Here is a 16,969-nt window from a genome sequence, read left to right as displayed (position 1 = left end):
AAATTAATTTTATAGTATAAATTTTTATTTGGCGCAATTTTTTGATATCATTATTTTTGTAGGAAATTTAAACAACTATTACGTACAATAATATTTTTGATTTATACAACAGTTTTTTTGGTTAATTTTATAAATACATATAACAGTTTTTCACAACTGGCGCATGTACTTGACGCCTTTTCTGTACCTTTTTTAGAAAGGTAATTTTTTAGGGGATTGTAAATTACGGAATAATTTCAGAAGCAAGTGACGATTTAACTCGACGAGTGACTGATTTAATGTGACTGTTATCAAATTGCTGTAATTAATTTGCATGCGATTAAATTATTTATTATCACTTTTGAAATTATTATTAGTAAATATTTTAATCGATATACTAAATAATTAAGCTAATAAATTTTTAACTACAGTACTAGCGACTTCACTATGCAATCTTTGGGATAAGCTGTTCACATGCAAGTGAATGTACGTGCATTGTATTTGCCAGACACAAAGTGTCTACAATTTATCACGTCTGCCATTGATGCATGTTGAACTATCTCTTAGCTAGCGTGCTAGTTTTACTAAGTTACAGGCAAATGTCTCTTCTTCATACGGCCATATCCTCTCTAAACAGCAAAACGACCGAAAAAAAGTTTAAAATTTCCCCATTCTTTTTTTCTTTTCATTTTCCCTTTCTCTCTACTTTCTCTTTTTCTCTTCCTCTGTTTTCTCTCTTTTACTCCTTTTTTTCTGATTAAATACTTTTTATTTTTATCTTTTTTTTTTTTGGATTAGTATAAAATATCAATTACATGACAAAGACATCCAGTTATATTAGGTATTCTGTCATCATATTTTTTTTTTCTAATGAAATGAGAGAATTTTAATAAAAATATTACCTCTTATTATGTACTACAACACTAAAAATTGTCAAAGAAATTGTTGGATTTATTCTGTGTGATCCGAGAGGTTGGTCAGTGATTATAGTGTACAAAAATTACCCTTGATACGGATTACCTTTAAATTACCTTAGATTATTTAAAATTACCTAATACTACCTCAGATTACTTAAGATTACCTAACATTACTTCAAATTACTCCAGATTATCAAATATACTTTACCTTATATTATCCAAGATTACCTTAGAGTATTTAAAATTATCTCAAATTTTCTACGATTATCCGAGATTTTTCCAAATTTACTTTGATCATTTAAGATTATTTTATACGAATACATAAAGTATTATTCTTCAGATCACTCTAGTATATTTCTATAAACCATTATGATAGGAATCTTTGAGAACATCGATTTTATATTTTTATTACTTGAGAAAAAAAAACTCAATTTTACAAAACAAATCTTTATTACATACACAAAAATACAAAAATTTTGCAAACAGAATATATATATATATATATATATATATATATATATATATATATATATATATATATACATACACATATATAGTAACAAGTTCGACTACTCGTAATTGATATTTTTTAATACTGACAATATCCAATTAAATATAAATATTAATAGATATTTTATATAAAATAAAAAATATTTAAAAAAAAATACTAATAGTAACACAAGACTCTTTGTTAAAAGATATCACAACTTGTGTTAAATTAAAACTTTGCGACCAATCAAGTTAAGTATAAATAAAAAGGTACGTTTGCGAAACAAAAATCTAAACACTTTTATGTGTACATACTTAAACATTATTACAGTTTCTGACGTAACTAAATTTTTTTTAAAATTTTTTTTAATCGTTTTATAATCAGTTTTCTGTCAGACTGAGAAATAGTTAAATGATTAACACCTGCATGTTAACAGGACCATAAAATATATATCTATTCTCAGCTTTCTGAATATCATCTTTTCGTGGCCACTTAAAAACCTCTAAATTTTGAGACAGAAATTTTATTTTAAACAATTGATTAGTTAATTTTTCCAAGACCTTCCCTATATACCATCCAATGTCATAATAAACAGCGTAATACATTTGAGTATTTATTACAAACTTCATTGTCGTTTTCAATATCCATTTGATGATTTAAATTGTGAGAACTTGTAGGGTTTTGTCTGACACGCAATAATTTGTCATTGCTTAATTTTTTATTATTATTAAAACCAGCAAAGAGATGATTTTTTAACTAGTTTTGTGTCGCTAAAAGAGTTTTACAAAGTTAGTAACTAGTTTTACAAAGGGCGACTTTTCTATATTTTCTATATCTTTTTTTTAATAAATTCTGGATCATCAACATAATCTTTTAAACAAAGGTCATCGTCCAATTGATCATTATCAAAATTATAAGTTTCATAGGCCAAATCAGTTTATAATCTTGTTTCTAACTTTGACTCAATTTCGGACTCAACTTGTGTTGTAGTATCTAATTCTAAATCAAAATTCAAAATTAAATTATCATCCTCATCATTATCTAAAACAATATCTTCCACAGAATTTTCTTACCAAAATTTAGGAAAACAATTAATATTTTTCCAATATAATTCAGGAATGTTGTTTATGCCAATTTTATTAAGGTCCGATTTAGCTTCTGCAAGAGCTGACATAATAATGTTTTCAATATCTATATCATTTGGGATATCACTTAAATTTTCATTATCTACAATACTTAAACGATTATGTACTTCCCTTAGGAAAACAAACTGATCTTTTTAATCATTTTTGACGTTTTGTATAATTTGAATTTTTTAAATTCTATTCATAATATCTATCATTTAAACTAAAATTGATTATTTTGGAAAAAGTAGAAGTCAAGTTTTTGTTGAACGAAAAATTTATTCGCATGGTTGGCTACTCATCAACTATGGGACGCACATACTAGAATTCAAGTTAAAGTCAGATAAAATTTTTTGAAAAAATATAAATAAGAAGATCATTGATTTCTATTGACATATAGGAATTTAAAGTAATGAAATTTTTTGAAAGAGTTAAATTATTTTGTTCTAAGATCCAGTTTTGCCATATTCGGAAAATAAATACAGATTTCCAAATTAAAAATAATCTCTTTCTCTGAGCCAAATTTTTGTCTAAAAATGATTGTAAAATATTTCTTATTGCTTCTAAATAAATCACAGAACCTTTCGCATTGGGCATCTTTTAACTTAAAATATTCGTTACTCGAATCACATATTTATCCACAGCTCTATAATTCATTTTGTCTTCTCCATTTATATAAGACATAGTTAATAAGTGTTTATATTTTCCAAAATTGAGTATAAGATATTCAAGATGCTTTTTATTGATTTCGTAATTACCTATTTGCAAATTCACTTTGTTATGTAAAAGTCGCGTTCTCAATTTTGTACCAATATGTATAGTGTCTTGGCAGACCAACGCATTTGAATTAGGAAGTTTCATACAATGGAGCCAAGACCACTTATTTTCGGCAGAAGTTGGAAGTTTATATGTAGTTTTCATGGCTTTCATAAGTCTAATAACACCATCAGATGAGTGACCCAAATTGTCATACCAAATTCTTTAGCTATAGATGGCATTTTTATCCATCTTTTTAAAACATCGGAGGCTGTAAATCGATTATCTGTACCAGAAATTGATAGACAAAATGATGGAGTGTTATCTTGTAAAGACTGAACCATAACAACATAAGCATAATTAAAAATACGTTCCTCTTGAAATTGTCTTTTTATTTCGTTATAAGTTGTTGCCTAAAAATCATAATTCGATAATTTTTTGAAAAATCAACTTGATAATTGTATGAAAAAAAATTTGTTTATTCACTTTAAAGTATCCAACTTTTGGTAAGCCATCGTCATTTAATGGTAAAACGAAACCTACATTATAATTTTTATGTAATGAATATTCGACTCTGCCGGAAATTCCAATCGCATCTTCACTAAGCCAAACTACTTTAGGCAAATTTCTTTGCGTTAAAAAGTCACTTAGTTCCTTAAAACGAAATTCATTTTCCCGAAGTAAACAATGATTGGAATTTATTATCTGCTGACAGTGGATACAGATGGAATAATGCCATTCAAGTTGGCATGTAAAGTTTCGTAAGTCAGGCGTCTACCTATTATTCAAAACTAAAAATTATTAAAAATATAAATATATAAAAATTTTAAAATGCATGCTAATCTATAATGAAAAGATATGTGCAAAATCTCTTAAAAGATTCCTCTTTTAAGTTTATTGATTATTCGGATTGATCATTCGATATTGATTATTTGGATTTTTTTTAGCATTGTTGAGAATTGCTGTTTCAAAAAGTCGTTTTAAAAAACCATCATTATTATTTGGAATCGAAGCAATATTTTTTTAAGACATCGAAGTTCGTCGACTTTCTCAGAAAACATTTTTTTTTAATGTCATTTTCTTGTATTATTTTCGAAATTTTATCAATACAGGAAAAATATTGAGTAATGAACATTTGATTTGGAGATATTATTTGTAATTTTCTTTTTAATCGATTTTGTCGACTGTATTTTTCACTAGATGATGATTTTTTTAAAGCTGCAATTTTTTTTACTGCACATCATCTTATTTTTTCCAGTACTATTAAAAATTTGACGATCCAATATTCGAATCCAGGTTGAAATTATTTTCTTTTACAACGATCTTCGAGATTTTCTCCTCGGTTTCTTTGATATCTTCGACTGGAATTATTTTTGAAGATGACCCTTGTTCCGAATCTTTATTTTGAGCAGTATCTAAATCTTTACGCAAATTTTTATTAACATCAGTTTTTGAAAAATAAGACTGTAGTACGGATGATTTTTTAAAAGAAGTCCGAGATGCTATCGATATGTTGTTTTGAATATTGCTTAAATGTGTAGAAAGAAAATGTTTGTAAAAATTGCTCATCATCCGTCTTGCATTTGTATCATTTTTACTACACTTGATTATTTTTATAGATGTATTGCAAAGAAAACAATTAACAATAGCAAAAATAAAGTTTTTATCTCCAACTTCAACTTTAATTTTAATATTTTTGCAAGATTTTTTACTTTTTCTATTAAATAAATATTTTTATTCGTATTTTTATTCTGATGCCTTACTTATTTTTTGTTCCATCCAGTCTAGTATGTTTTTTAATTTTTTTCATTTCTAAATGTAAATCTATTGTTTTGGTCCGTGTAATTGAATCAGACTTTTCTTTATTGTCCAATAAATCGTCTCGTTTTCTTTTATGACAAATTTTCTTTTTATTTACATTTTTATTATTTGCTTGGATTTCTTTTTGCAACTGTTGGAACAATGCAAAAATTTGTTTTTTGAATCCTCCTATTATTTTAAACATTTGAGGTTTTTTGAAAAACTTCAAAATGGACCATAATACTTGATATAATCTTTTTTATCCACTAACAAATGAAGTTGCTTTCCAAAGTTGCTCTGCAAAGGTTTCTATTTCTTTTTCATGAAGCGAAATGTCTTTTTCATGAATCGAAAGAAAAGAACTTCATTTGTAATATCCTGTTTATTTTCGATTAAATAACTTGGCAAAATTTTTAATTTACTATTAAAATTCATCAATGCTGTATCTTCCGTGTTGATTTCAGCTGGTAGTTCCCTCGATGATTCTTCAGAATTTTTCATTTTGATCGATTTCGATAATAAAACCACAAAATAATAAAAACTGTATTAAGCACAGAGCGAGCACCGTCTCGAAACTTTCATGCACAGACTCAGAAACATATGAAAGACTGTGTTCCCGATATATGTTTGTCTTTCGGCGGTTAGATGTATCGGGTATACGTACGCGAAACAAACAATCGCGTGTGGAGAATAGTCGATCTTACATCCTTAGGGCAAATCTAATATCGACTGCAAATGTATTACTGTAAAAAGATACAAGTTCGTCAATGACGTTTACTGACTTCAAAAATTAAAGATTACCTTAGATTACCTCAGATTATCTGAGACTACCTTAAGAATATCTAGAACTACCTACAGATTATTTGATGTTACCTTAGATTACTTAAATTTCTTATTAGATTACCCAAAATTACCTGAAAATGCTAAAGATTATTTAGAATTACCAAAAATTACATTGGATCACTCAAAATTTCTTTTGGATTGCCTCTTGTACAAAAATTACTTCAGTGACCAACCTCTTGGTGTGATCGCAATAATTGTAATTAAAATTAATTAAAGAATACCGAGAAATCAAGAAGAAGAAATAGAAAACTGTTAACGAGATAGAAAAAAGTTTAATTGTAGATTATGTAATATTAATAATCCCGAACTAATAAAATTGTGATAAATAAATCATACGGAATATGATTTACCACACTAAACTATATAAAATCCAATTAATTTTTAAATATAAAATTAATGTAATACCAAATAATGATATTGTAAAATAATTTAAATTTATGCTTATAATAATATTTTGTAAATATTATAGATTGTATTAAAAATTTGCGACTATATGATAACTTAATGATTAGTAAAATTGTCTCAATTAATTGCATTTTACAGATAATATCGTTTCTATTGCATTCTATTACAGTTGTACCGTCGTGTTGTTCAATCCACGGAAGAATAGTCAAGCGCATGTGTTGAACGCCTGTCGTAAAACCGTAACTTCTCTAGCGCTTGCCGGAGATGGCAAGCTTCTGGCAACGGGTGAATGCGGTCACATGCCGAACGTCCGTGTCTGGGATATCTCGGATCCACATAATGCCGTGCAGATTGCGGAATTTCCCGGACACAAATACGGCATCAATTGCGTGGTGAGTGCTACTTGCAATAATTTCTTATTTCGTATTTCGTATTTCGTATATTCGCAAAATCTTTTACGAATATTTTTTACTTCTTATTTCTCTCATTTTTCTTGTAAGATTAGGTTGAATTATATACTAAATGGATTATATGTTACCAAAAAGATTAATTTCAAAATGTAATTTTTGTTGGATACAGTTGTTTAATGTATTTTACACTTTAAACTTCTCACAATAATATTAAAGTAAAAAATAATTTTTTTGAATATATGTATATGGTAATAAACATTTAATAATTCATTTTATTATATATATCACACAGAATACATTTGTATATTCAGTATTATTTCACATAGTTTTCCATAAATAAAAAAATTGACAGTTGATTACTTTTGTAATTACGTCCAAATAAAATTTTTCTGAACATGATGATTACACAACTTTTGTACTTTTCAAAAAGAATTAGGTGTTAAAATAATATATATATATATATATATATATATATATATATAAAATTATTTTATTTATTAAGTAAAATAATATATTTGAGATTGTAGCATAAACTCAATCTGAAAATATGGATTTTAATAACAAAAATAACATAGATGTTTAAAAAAAGGTAAAAAAAGAAATATTAATACTCAAAATACTATTATATTAATGTTACATAAGTAACATGATTGAATATTATAGATAATACTGCATAAGTATTACTGATAAACTTAAGGTTAGTTTTAATTTCCCATTCATAAATGTAACATACTACAGGGTGTCCAGAAAATCGCCTGTAATACTTTTGGGAGGTGATTTGGGACCCAAAAAGAAAAAAAATTATATAAACATAGGTCCGGAAATAAGTCGTTTCCAAATTATAGTCACTTTTATGTTAAAAAAATTATAATTTATAATCCTTCTTTCTTAAATTTTTTTTAAATTTTAAATTTTAATTTTTTAATTTTTATTTCTTATTTTTTTTATTTTTAATTTTAATTTTTTTTTTTATTTATTTTTTTAATTTTTGATATTTGTAAATACGATTACATTATTTTTAAAATTAAAGGGTAAAACTTTAGAAAAAGGACCCCAATGACCTTGACCTTGACATATGTTGTTCAGGTCATTGTCCTGAGTTACATCCAAGAAGTTTTAGCCGTCGCTCATTATTTATTAAAAAGTTATTAACAATAAAATTTCTACGAATTATTTGCAATTTTTGGACACCATGTACATTAAATAAAATGATTTAGTGTAACCAAATTTTAGTTTTAAATCAGAAATAGGTTTGAGTTAGGTTATATCTTCAAGAAATGGAGTCCATCTGTATGAGGTGAGGGGAGAGACGGAACCGACTGTGTCCACGCACACTTTCCCATCCACAGAACAATTGTGAGGTGGACCTCGCTTTGCTTTGTAAAGTACATGCATAGACACAAGGAATTGTCCCTCCCCTCCCTGCCCCCAGGCCACCGCACTTCCGGAAAATATAATTTAACCCAAACCTTTCAGTTTTAAAAGTAAAGTTGCATTGTTTTTTGTTATCGGATTACGTACAAACCTTGATTTTTACAAATCTTTGTTTGTTAATAACTTTTTAATAAACAACGAGCGACGGCTAAAACTTCTTGGATGTAACTTAGGATAGTGACCTTGGCAACATATATCAAGGGACTGGGTTCCCTTTTATGGTAAAGTTTTATCATGCGTTTTTATAATATTGACATATGTAAATCTCCGTTATTAATTTTTTATATCTTTACATTTATTACTGAGTGAGTCCTGATTGCACACATTACAGATCGGACACGACAATATTTCCCGATCGAACACAGACCCGATCTGACACAGACTCGATCGGACACAAACCCGATCGGACACAGTCTCAATCGAACACAGACTCGATCGGGCACAGGCCCAGTGAGAAATAAATTGCGCGTGAGTCCAATTTCGGGAAATAAAAAAAAAGTTTATATGACTTATCAATACATAGATTTGAGTTGAACCTCGCGTGAAAAGTTGTAAACCCATGAAACTTTGCTTCGCATGAAAAGTTATAAATCCATATGGAACCTCATTTCGCATTGAAAAGTATATGCAAGGAGGTAGTATGTTCCACTTCCCCTGCGGGGGAGCTCCACAAATTAGACAGATAGGTTTGCATTGAACCTCGCTTTGCGTGAAAAATTGTAAACCAATGTGAAATCTCACTTTGCGTGGAAAGTTGTAAAACCTATGTTAAAACCTCACTTCTCATTAAAGTGTTTGCGTGGAGACAGTGTGTTCCGTCTCTGTCTGTAGGGGAGGCTCCACTATCAGAAAACTAGATACATTTGAGTTCAACCATCGACCTGTATCCGATCGGGAAATATTGTCGTGTAAGATGCGCAAACGGGACGATCCTTTATTACTTGCGTTTTTTATATTTTTCTGTTATTTTTTACACTGATGAAAGCCAAAATAAGGGCCGAAATGTCGTCCGCTTTATATAGTACATGTTAATCTAATATGCTCTTGTAATAAATGATTATGCGCCCTTAATACTGTGCTCTTATTGCCGTATCCTACAATTTTTTTATAACATTGGAGCCTTACTTATATATTTTCAATAATTAAATAAATATTGTAATAAAATAATTAAATTTATATTATTTAATTCGTAAAATTCAAAATTTTATTTATATGAATATTAGACTTTATTTTACATCTTAAGTAAACAATGAATGGATAATTTTAAATTTTTCGGACATTTATCTGCTTGATTTTCTAAACAATCAGTCCAATATCTGAATTGCCTGTATTGGAATTTTATGAGAAATTAAACTAATAGTTATTATATCTTTGATCTGTTGGTCTTTGCAAAAGCTTTATGTATTCCTCATAACTAAAATTTAAATAGATCGATAATGCATCGCGTCTCGCACAGTAAACAACCGTATTAGCGACTGAATATTATTAAGTTTTTGAAATCTTTCAGTAACATTTCTCATTCAATATTACAATGACATGTTCCTGTAATGTCTCTACAATATTGCGTTGCAGCTTGCAAGTTTGTAACATTGCTGCAATGTAACTGAAATATTCTGTGCTATATGAGCATAGCGCGGCACAAGCTTTTGAAGAGATGATTTCAAAGTACAATGTCGCCTGGAATCCTAGCATTATTCATCAGCTCTTCGTTGCTCTCAAATCGTTGTATTTGTCATTTTTGTATGTGTGAACAGATGAAACAATCTGAACTAGAGTGATCGAAAAATAGAACTTCTGGAGCAGTGCAATGGAAATTCAATGACTCATCCTATAGCCCGAATCTTGTACCAAGTGATTTTTATCTGTTCATATGTATGAACGAGTAATTCAATGATAAGTTGAGAAGTAATATTAGTTGATTGAGATTCCAATTTGGGAACATTTTTGATGAAACCAAAGCTTGTGCCACACTATGACAAGTGCCTCAATTCGGATGACAATTATGTCGAAAAGTACTGTATATAACTTTTGTGTAAACAACTTTTGAATATAATAAAATGTTTCTTCTATTTCTTATTTTGCAAAAGCCTATCGGAAATTGATTTCCAAATAACTCTCGTACATGTATAAAAATGATATTTTATTTTTGTCTCAGGCGTTTTCGCCAAGCAACAAGTATGTCGTGTCGGTCGGCTCGCAGCACGACATGATAGTCAACGTTTGGGACTGGAGAAATAACGTTAAAGTAGCATCTAACAAAGTTTCGAGCAAAGTAAAAGCTGTCTGCTTCGCGGAAAACGGCAATTATTTCGTCACTGTGGGTAACAGACACGTCAAGTTTTGGTATTTGGAATATTCTCGCAGTAGCAAGGTAACTTTTACCAATAACTTTTGTGACATAAGACCGATCTTTTTCTTTCTTTTCTTCGCGCAATAGAGACATAGGATTCTAGCATAATATTTTATTGTGCAGTACAAGGAACCTGTGCCTTTGATGGGCCGATCTGCCATATTAGGGGAACAAAGAAATAATGACTTTATTGACGTAGCTTGCGGCAAGGGGGAAATGGCGGATTCCACATATGTGATTACCAAAACGGGCTTGTTGTGCGAATTTAATAATAGGAGGCTTTTGGACAAATGGGTCGAACTCCGAGTAAGTTATTTTGGACGATTAGGATTATTTTTAAACAGTTACGTCGATTGGAACAAAACAAAAAGAAAAGAATAGAATATAATCAATCTGTTTTAAGTTTGATCATGTCAATGAGAACAACTTTTTATAAACTTTCTCTCTCTCTCTCTCTGTCTCTCTCTCTCTGTCTCTGTCTGTCTGTCTGTCTGTCTGTCTGTCTCTCTCTCTCTCTCTCTCTCTCTCTCTCTCTCTCTCTCTCTCTGTCTCTCTCTCTCTCTCTCTCTCTCTCTCTCTCTCTGTCTCTTTTTTTTTTCTCTCTACTTTTCCAGACAAGCAGTGCTAATTGCATGACGGTTGGAGATAAATATATTTTTATCGGATGCGCTGAAGGAATTGTGAGATGTTTTAGTCCTAGTACGCTTCAATTTATCACTACACTTCCGCGGACGCATTATTTGGGAGTTGATGTCGCTCAAGGATTGTCTATCAGGTTTAGCAATATTGCTTCAATTCTCTGGTGTTTGTTTCGTAGTACTTACAAACTTACGAATACTTTTTTATTCATTTTTTTTAGTCATATGTCTCAACATTCACTTAACGCGAGATATCCAGATACGATTGCATTGGCATTCGATGAACGAAACAACAAGTTAACCTGCATCTATAATGACCATAGTATTTATGTTTGGGACGTGAAAGATATTAGGCGAGTTGGCAAGTCGCACTCATTTTTATACCATTCGGCGTGCATTTGGGGTGTCGAAATGTACCCAATTGGTCCAGACTCTGTCGGCGCAATGCCGCTTGGGAGTTTCATCACTTGCTCCAGCGATGATACAATAAGGATTTGGAATCTGGAAAAGGATATCTCGCCAAATAATACGTTGTATAAACGTAACATTTACAGCAACGTCAGTATATAGGCGCGCGCCTCTTAGTCTCTTTCGCGATATATAAGACACAATCGTATAAAGCCGATGTTATCAGTTATATGTTATTTCACAACATTTTTCATTTTTTTTATTAACAGGAATTGCTCAAAGTTTTATATGTGGATCCAGAATTGACTTATCTCAAAGATCTGGATTTAGCCGCCGCAGGATCTACCGAAAAAAGCGACGCGTCTTATGATGGTCGTAATGGTGTACGATCTATAAGAGTCAGTCCTGACGGCAAACATCTTGCTTCTGGAGATAGGTAAAATAAAAAAGAAAAATTTAGTTACTATACATATAATGGAAAAACAAAACTGATATTTCGATAATTATGGATTGAAAAAAGTGTTTTAGATTGAAGTCACAGGTATGATGTGTAGTTAGCAATTGTGTCATTTTAATTTCTTGGATCACATAAAAGTTGTGTGAAGATCATTTTGTATTTTTTTAAATGGGAACTTTTATTTTTATTGCATATTATTTTTGTAGATGATGTCGAGACGTTTTCTTTTGTTCTTTTATTAAAAAGTTTTTGAGTTACGAACCATGAAATTACGATTTCGCGTTAGCATGATCCAAATTTAAAATGATATAACTTCTAATTAGAATGCATTGTATCTTATGATTATTGTCTTTTAAACATTCTTTTTATCCAATCCATAGTTTTTGAAATTGTTTCGCTATTTCTCCTCCATCTTGTATAAAAACATATATAGATCGAAAAGAAACAAATAGAATAACAGAAAAAGGATATAAGAAATATAACATACGTCTATTGTTCTTATAGATCAGGCAACATCAGAATTCACGATGTATCTTCATTAGAAGAACTGTATTTAATAGAGGCGCATGACGCAGAAGTGCTATGTTTAGAGTATTCGAAATTTTCGCAATACTCGATAAATGTCCTTAGGCTATTGGCAAGTGCATCGCGAGATCGGTTAATTCACGTTTTTAGCGTGGATCAGGGATATAACTTCTTACAAACGCTTGATGATCACAGTTCGTCCATTACTGCTGTCAGATTTTTCAATCAATCAAATCAGGACAATCAAATACAAATGGTATCCTGCGGCGCCGATAAGAGTATTATTTTTAGACAACTTCAATCGGTAAACAATTTGATTCGATAATCGATGATCAATTTTGATTTGTCAAAATAATATATTAATGATTATCTTTCGTATTTATATAGACACCAGGTGGAATGCCACAATTTGCAAGAGATCACAACGCTCAGGGAAAAACTACTCTGTATGACATGGAAGTCGATTCCGGGCAAAAGCATGTCTTAACTGCCTGTCAAGATAGAAATATTAGAGTTTACAATGTTACAACGGGTAAACACAATAAAACTTTTAAAGGCTCTGTTAGCGACGATGGCTCACTAATCAAAGTCGTTCTAGGTAAGATAGTTAATAGCTCATCATATCGCTGTTTCATTATAATATTGTAAAATTCTTTAACAGAAAAATCAATACTGTAGTGAAATAATAATGAAATTAATAAATATTAATACTTAATAAAATAAAACTACACAATAGAGTCTCCATAACTTTTATTACTAAGGACTCGAAAAGCGAAAAATTTTTGGAAAAAAATGTCTATAGAATCCTTAATTCTATTATAGCAAAACTGTTTAATTGTCATGCACTTGCGCGAAATAATTATGCATAGTTGCGTAAGCAAAGCTGTCAGCACTCGTAAGAATAATTTAATATATAAATGTTGCTACACACTGTCATGTAATCCATTCATTATGATATGAAGATAACATATATTAGTGCTGGTGAAACTGCGAAGGAGAAACCAAATTTAACTGTAACTTATATGGAAGCTTTATTGTAATATAATTATTTATTATTTATTATTTATTTTTTTCAGAATCATATTTTTACATTAAAGAAATGAATTAAATTATCAAAAAATAATAAATAATTTAAATTTATAATGTCTTCAAATCTCGCTATTTAAAAATATTTTATTTATGTTGAAGTAGAATAACAATATTCCTATTGAATTGTACTGGACTTTGATTTACAAATGTTTTATTTGACATATTTTCAGATGCGTCCGGTATTTACGTAGCTACCTCATGTACAGATAAAACACTTTGCGTATACGATTATTACAGCGGTGAATGTATGGCCACTATGGTCGGACACTCAGAATTGGTAACAGGTTTACGTTTCAGTCCGGACTGTCGTCACCTCGTATCTGCGAGCGGCGATGGTTGTGTATTCATATGGCGCGTGCCACATGACATGGTTGTGACCATGCAAGCTCGTCTGGCTCAACAAGCGATGCGCGCCGGCAAGTGAGTAATTCTTTTCTCTCTCTTTTCCCCCGTTTATAAATCTGATTGATTTAAATGAAAATCGCACTTTGAATAAAATTTGTATTATTATCGGATGTGGTGTTTGTGTTATTCTTAGGAGACTATCTCAGGTTAACGCTGGTATCGACGTACAATTGGACAAAGAAACTTTTGGAACACCCCCACCGGATTTTCTTGATCCCAGTGCGAATCCGACATCTCAAGGTATCGGCATGGATTACAGATTTAGTGTGGGTCAATTGCCACTATGGGCGAAGAAACAAATGAATACCGCAAGTACTGATGGTAGCGCGGTACTTGACTTGAACGTCAGATCTCTCAATGTTGATCTACCCAAAGGAAGATGGGCACAAAGAGTTCAAGAGAGCGACAGTATTACTGTAAAGTCCGTCTATGACAGTGATGAAGTCATACCGTTTCCTCCATCTCGTAGTGCTATTGATTCAGATGGCGGTGGCGGCGGTGGTGGTTCGAAGGATAGTTCCATCGACAGCGGCACGGAAACGAAATATAGCAGTGAATATCGCCGAGAAACAGCTATTAATAAAAGGGTTGGTATTATAAAGTATGTTTTTAATTAAATGTACAAATTGATTCTTTGGAATTTATTAATCATATTTTCTATAATTATCATACACATTTGAAGATATAATAATATCCTATAAAATAAATTATAGGAAGTATATGCTAGTGATTGCATAACTGAACATCAATCACTAACGTATATAAATTAACTAAAATTATTACAAAATAAATTACAAATAAAAAATTGTGCAAATTAAAAACTTACACATTGCTTCCTCATAATTTTATTTCATAAAAAATAAACCGTTTCAGCAATTCTAATCAAATTCAATACCAACCATTCTTTAATGCTACTCTATTCATGTAAAAATATTTAGTCCGATATCTCAAAATTTGTGGAAGTTACAGCATGTACGTACATTTATTGAAAATTCAAAATTTCATAAAAAATAAATTCTTTTACCAATTTTCATCAAATTCAATTATCCTTTAATGATATTCTATTCCTATAAAAAAGTTTAGACCGATATCTCAATAAAATTTGCGGAAGTTAGAACAATATCTTTTTTTGGAAAAATTCAAAATTTTATTAAAAATAAATCTTTTCATCAATCCTAACTAAGTACAATACCAACCAACCTTTAACGATATTTTATTCATATAAAAGAAATTTAGCTCATTATATCAAAATTTATGGCAGTTAGAGTAACCACGTCTTTTTTATACACATACATACATATATAACGACATTTTTAAAAATATGTTTTTTCGACCATGTTGTAGAACATTTTGAACATATTGGCATCAAAATTTGAAAAAAAAAAAAATTTTTTATAAAAACAAACCTATGAGGAAGCAATAATATTGCTATTTTTTAATTTGGGAACAAAATAATAACATTGAGGTATGATTTTAGGAAGAAGGAGAAAACATATTCCAGCCTGATCCTGAAAGTTATAAAGAGATAGAAAATGACACTAAACAGGTACTAACTAAATTATGAACGTTAATATCATTTTATCGTATGCTTTATCGTTTTTCTAATTTTCATCAACAGGCCTTATTCATTATTTTATTTTGCTCTTTTTAATAATTTTCTTTTAAATTTAAATTGCTCCTTAATTCATATATTTGTGTTTTGCTAAATATATTTTATTTTGATCGCTGGTATAGATAATTGATGATAAGGTAACAATAAGAAACAATATGACGGAATTAACACGTCAGTCAAGGAGTCGTCACCACACCGACGATAGCAGTCTTGGCAGTTTTAAATTTGAGGTATAAATATAAAGCTTAAACATAAAGGAAAAGCGTTTTTATAAATTATTATTCAAAAAGATAGTCTTTTTATGAAATACTGCATAAAACTGCTTTTTTTAACATAACGAAATGCATCATATATTTTGTAAATAACATATTCCTGCTGCTATCATGATTTTAAATATTATTTTATTGATTATCGCTTATGTGTTGTTTGTATTTTTAATTGTTATGTTAATTGTTTATTGTCAATAACGGCTTGCCATATTCTTATGATCAATATTATGTCATCTAGGATCACGAGAGCACTGAACATGATGGGGACGTTGAAGATTATTCCGAAGGTGAAAATGGAACGACTGGTTCTGAGAAATCACATCATAGATTAATATATTATCCTCCATCAGAAGATATTATATCAAATCAATTCACTGTTAACGCAATAGACGTTGAAGAACTTCGAAGGTTTGTTCTTGACTTTTTAATGTTTTTTTTAGGATAATAGTGTAAATATTTTGTAAAATAATGCAAAGCATTTTTTGAATGCACAGATCGCAAAGACGACAAAAAAGATTAAAGAACGCAGAAAATAATCGGACGAGCGAATTGATCGCGTCTGGAAGTCAGGATGAGTCTGACTCGGAAGGCGGCGCGTCAACTCCTAGTGCTGAAAGAAATCCTTTATCTATATTGTCTGAAGCTAGTTCAGAAGGTTTTGATCAGCTCGCTAAACAGAATCATAGGGAAAAATATTTGAAAAACGCCTTTGAATCACTTAGTGGAGCGGAGGAACCTTTGAATCGTATAAAAACGACGAGTATTAGTTCCCAATTTCATGGAAGGTAAAATGAAATTTAATTGTGAATAAAATAAAATTTAACGAAGGCTTGAAATTTTATGATTGTGTTTAACATTTTCTAATTATTTATTAAACTATTGCAGACTTAGTGTCGGTGAAGGTAGTACCACAATACGCAATGCAACAGTAGTTAATGCAACCAAACACGTGAGAAGCGATGTCGATGTAGTGAAGAAACGGGAAGAATTGCAAAGGAGGATAGAAGAAACAAGAAGAAAATTGCAAAGTGTAAGTACAATTTTTTTTTTTGCTTTAG

At 30.2% G+C, this 16,969-nt stretch overlaps 1 protein-coding gene across 5 annotated transcripts in view; it reads left to right on the top strand.

Annotated features, from left to right (window-relative positions):
* The window catches only part of LOC126852225 (mitogen-activated protein kinase-binding protein 1), a 95,620-nt gene that overhangs the window by 42,271 nt on the left and 36,380 nt on the right, over positions 1 to 16,969 (top strand). For 4 of the 5 annotated variants that reach the window (XM_050596783.1, XM_050596780.1, XM_050596779.1 and 1 more), the window contains exons 4-18: positions 6,484 to 6,706; positions 10,314 to 10,529; positions 10,632 to 10,814; positions 11,123 to 11,283; positions 11,368 to 11,704; positions 11,824 to 11,990; positions 12,516 to 12,840; positions 12,924 to 13,134; positions 13,796 to 14,045; positions 14,164 to 14,617; positions 15,508 to 15,576; positions 15,765 to 15,872; positions 16,150 to 16,319; positions 16,406 to 16,696; positions 16,797 to 16,941. In XM_050596783.1, coding sequence (XP_050452740.1) covers positions 6,484 to 6,706; positions 10,314 to 10,529; positions 10,632 to 10,814; positions 11,123 to 11,283; positions 11,368 to 11,704; positions 11,824 to 11,990; positions 12,516 to 12,840; positions 12,924 to 13,134; positions 13,796 to 14,045; positions 14,164 to 14,617; positions 15,508 to 15,576; positions 15,765 to 15,872; positions 16,150 to 16,319; positions 16,406 to 16,696; positions 16,797 to 16,941 — 3,310 coding nt within the window. The remainder of the gene's footprint in view (positions 1 to 6,483; positions 6,707 to 10,313; positions 10,530 to 10,631; positions 10,815 to 11,122; positions 11,284 to 11,367; positions 11,705 to 11,823; positions 11,991 to 12,515; positions 12,841 to 12,923; positions 13,135 to 13,795; positions 14,046 to 14,163; positions 14,618 to 15,507; positions 15,577 to 15,764; positions 15,873 to 16,149; positions 16,320 to 16,405; positions 16,697 to 16,796; positions 16,942 to 16,969) is intronic. The other variant, XM_050596781.1, reaches the window with a different exon arrangement.

Source organism: Cataglyphis hispanica, chromosome 10 (assembly GCF_021464435.1).
Source record: "Cataglyphis hispanica isolate Lineage 1 chromosome 10, ULB_Chis1_1.0, whole genome shotgun sequence".
In the NCBI taxonomy this organism is placed as follows: Eukaryota; Metazoa; Arthropoda; class Insecta; order Hymenoptera; family Formicidae; genus Cataglyphis; species Cataglyphis hispanica.
Note: the sequence above shows the minus strand (reverse complement) of the source record. Positions and strands in the feature narration are given on the sequence as shown.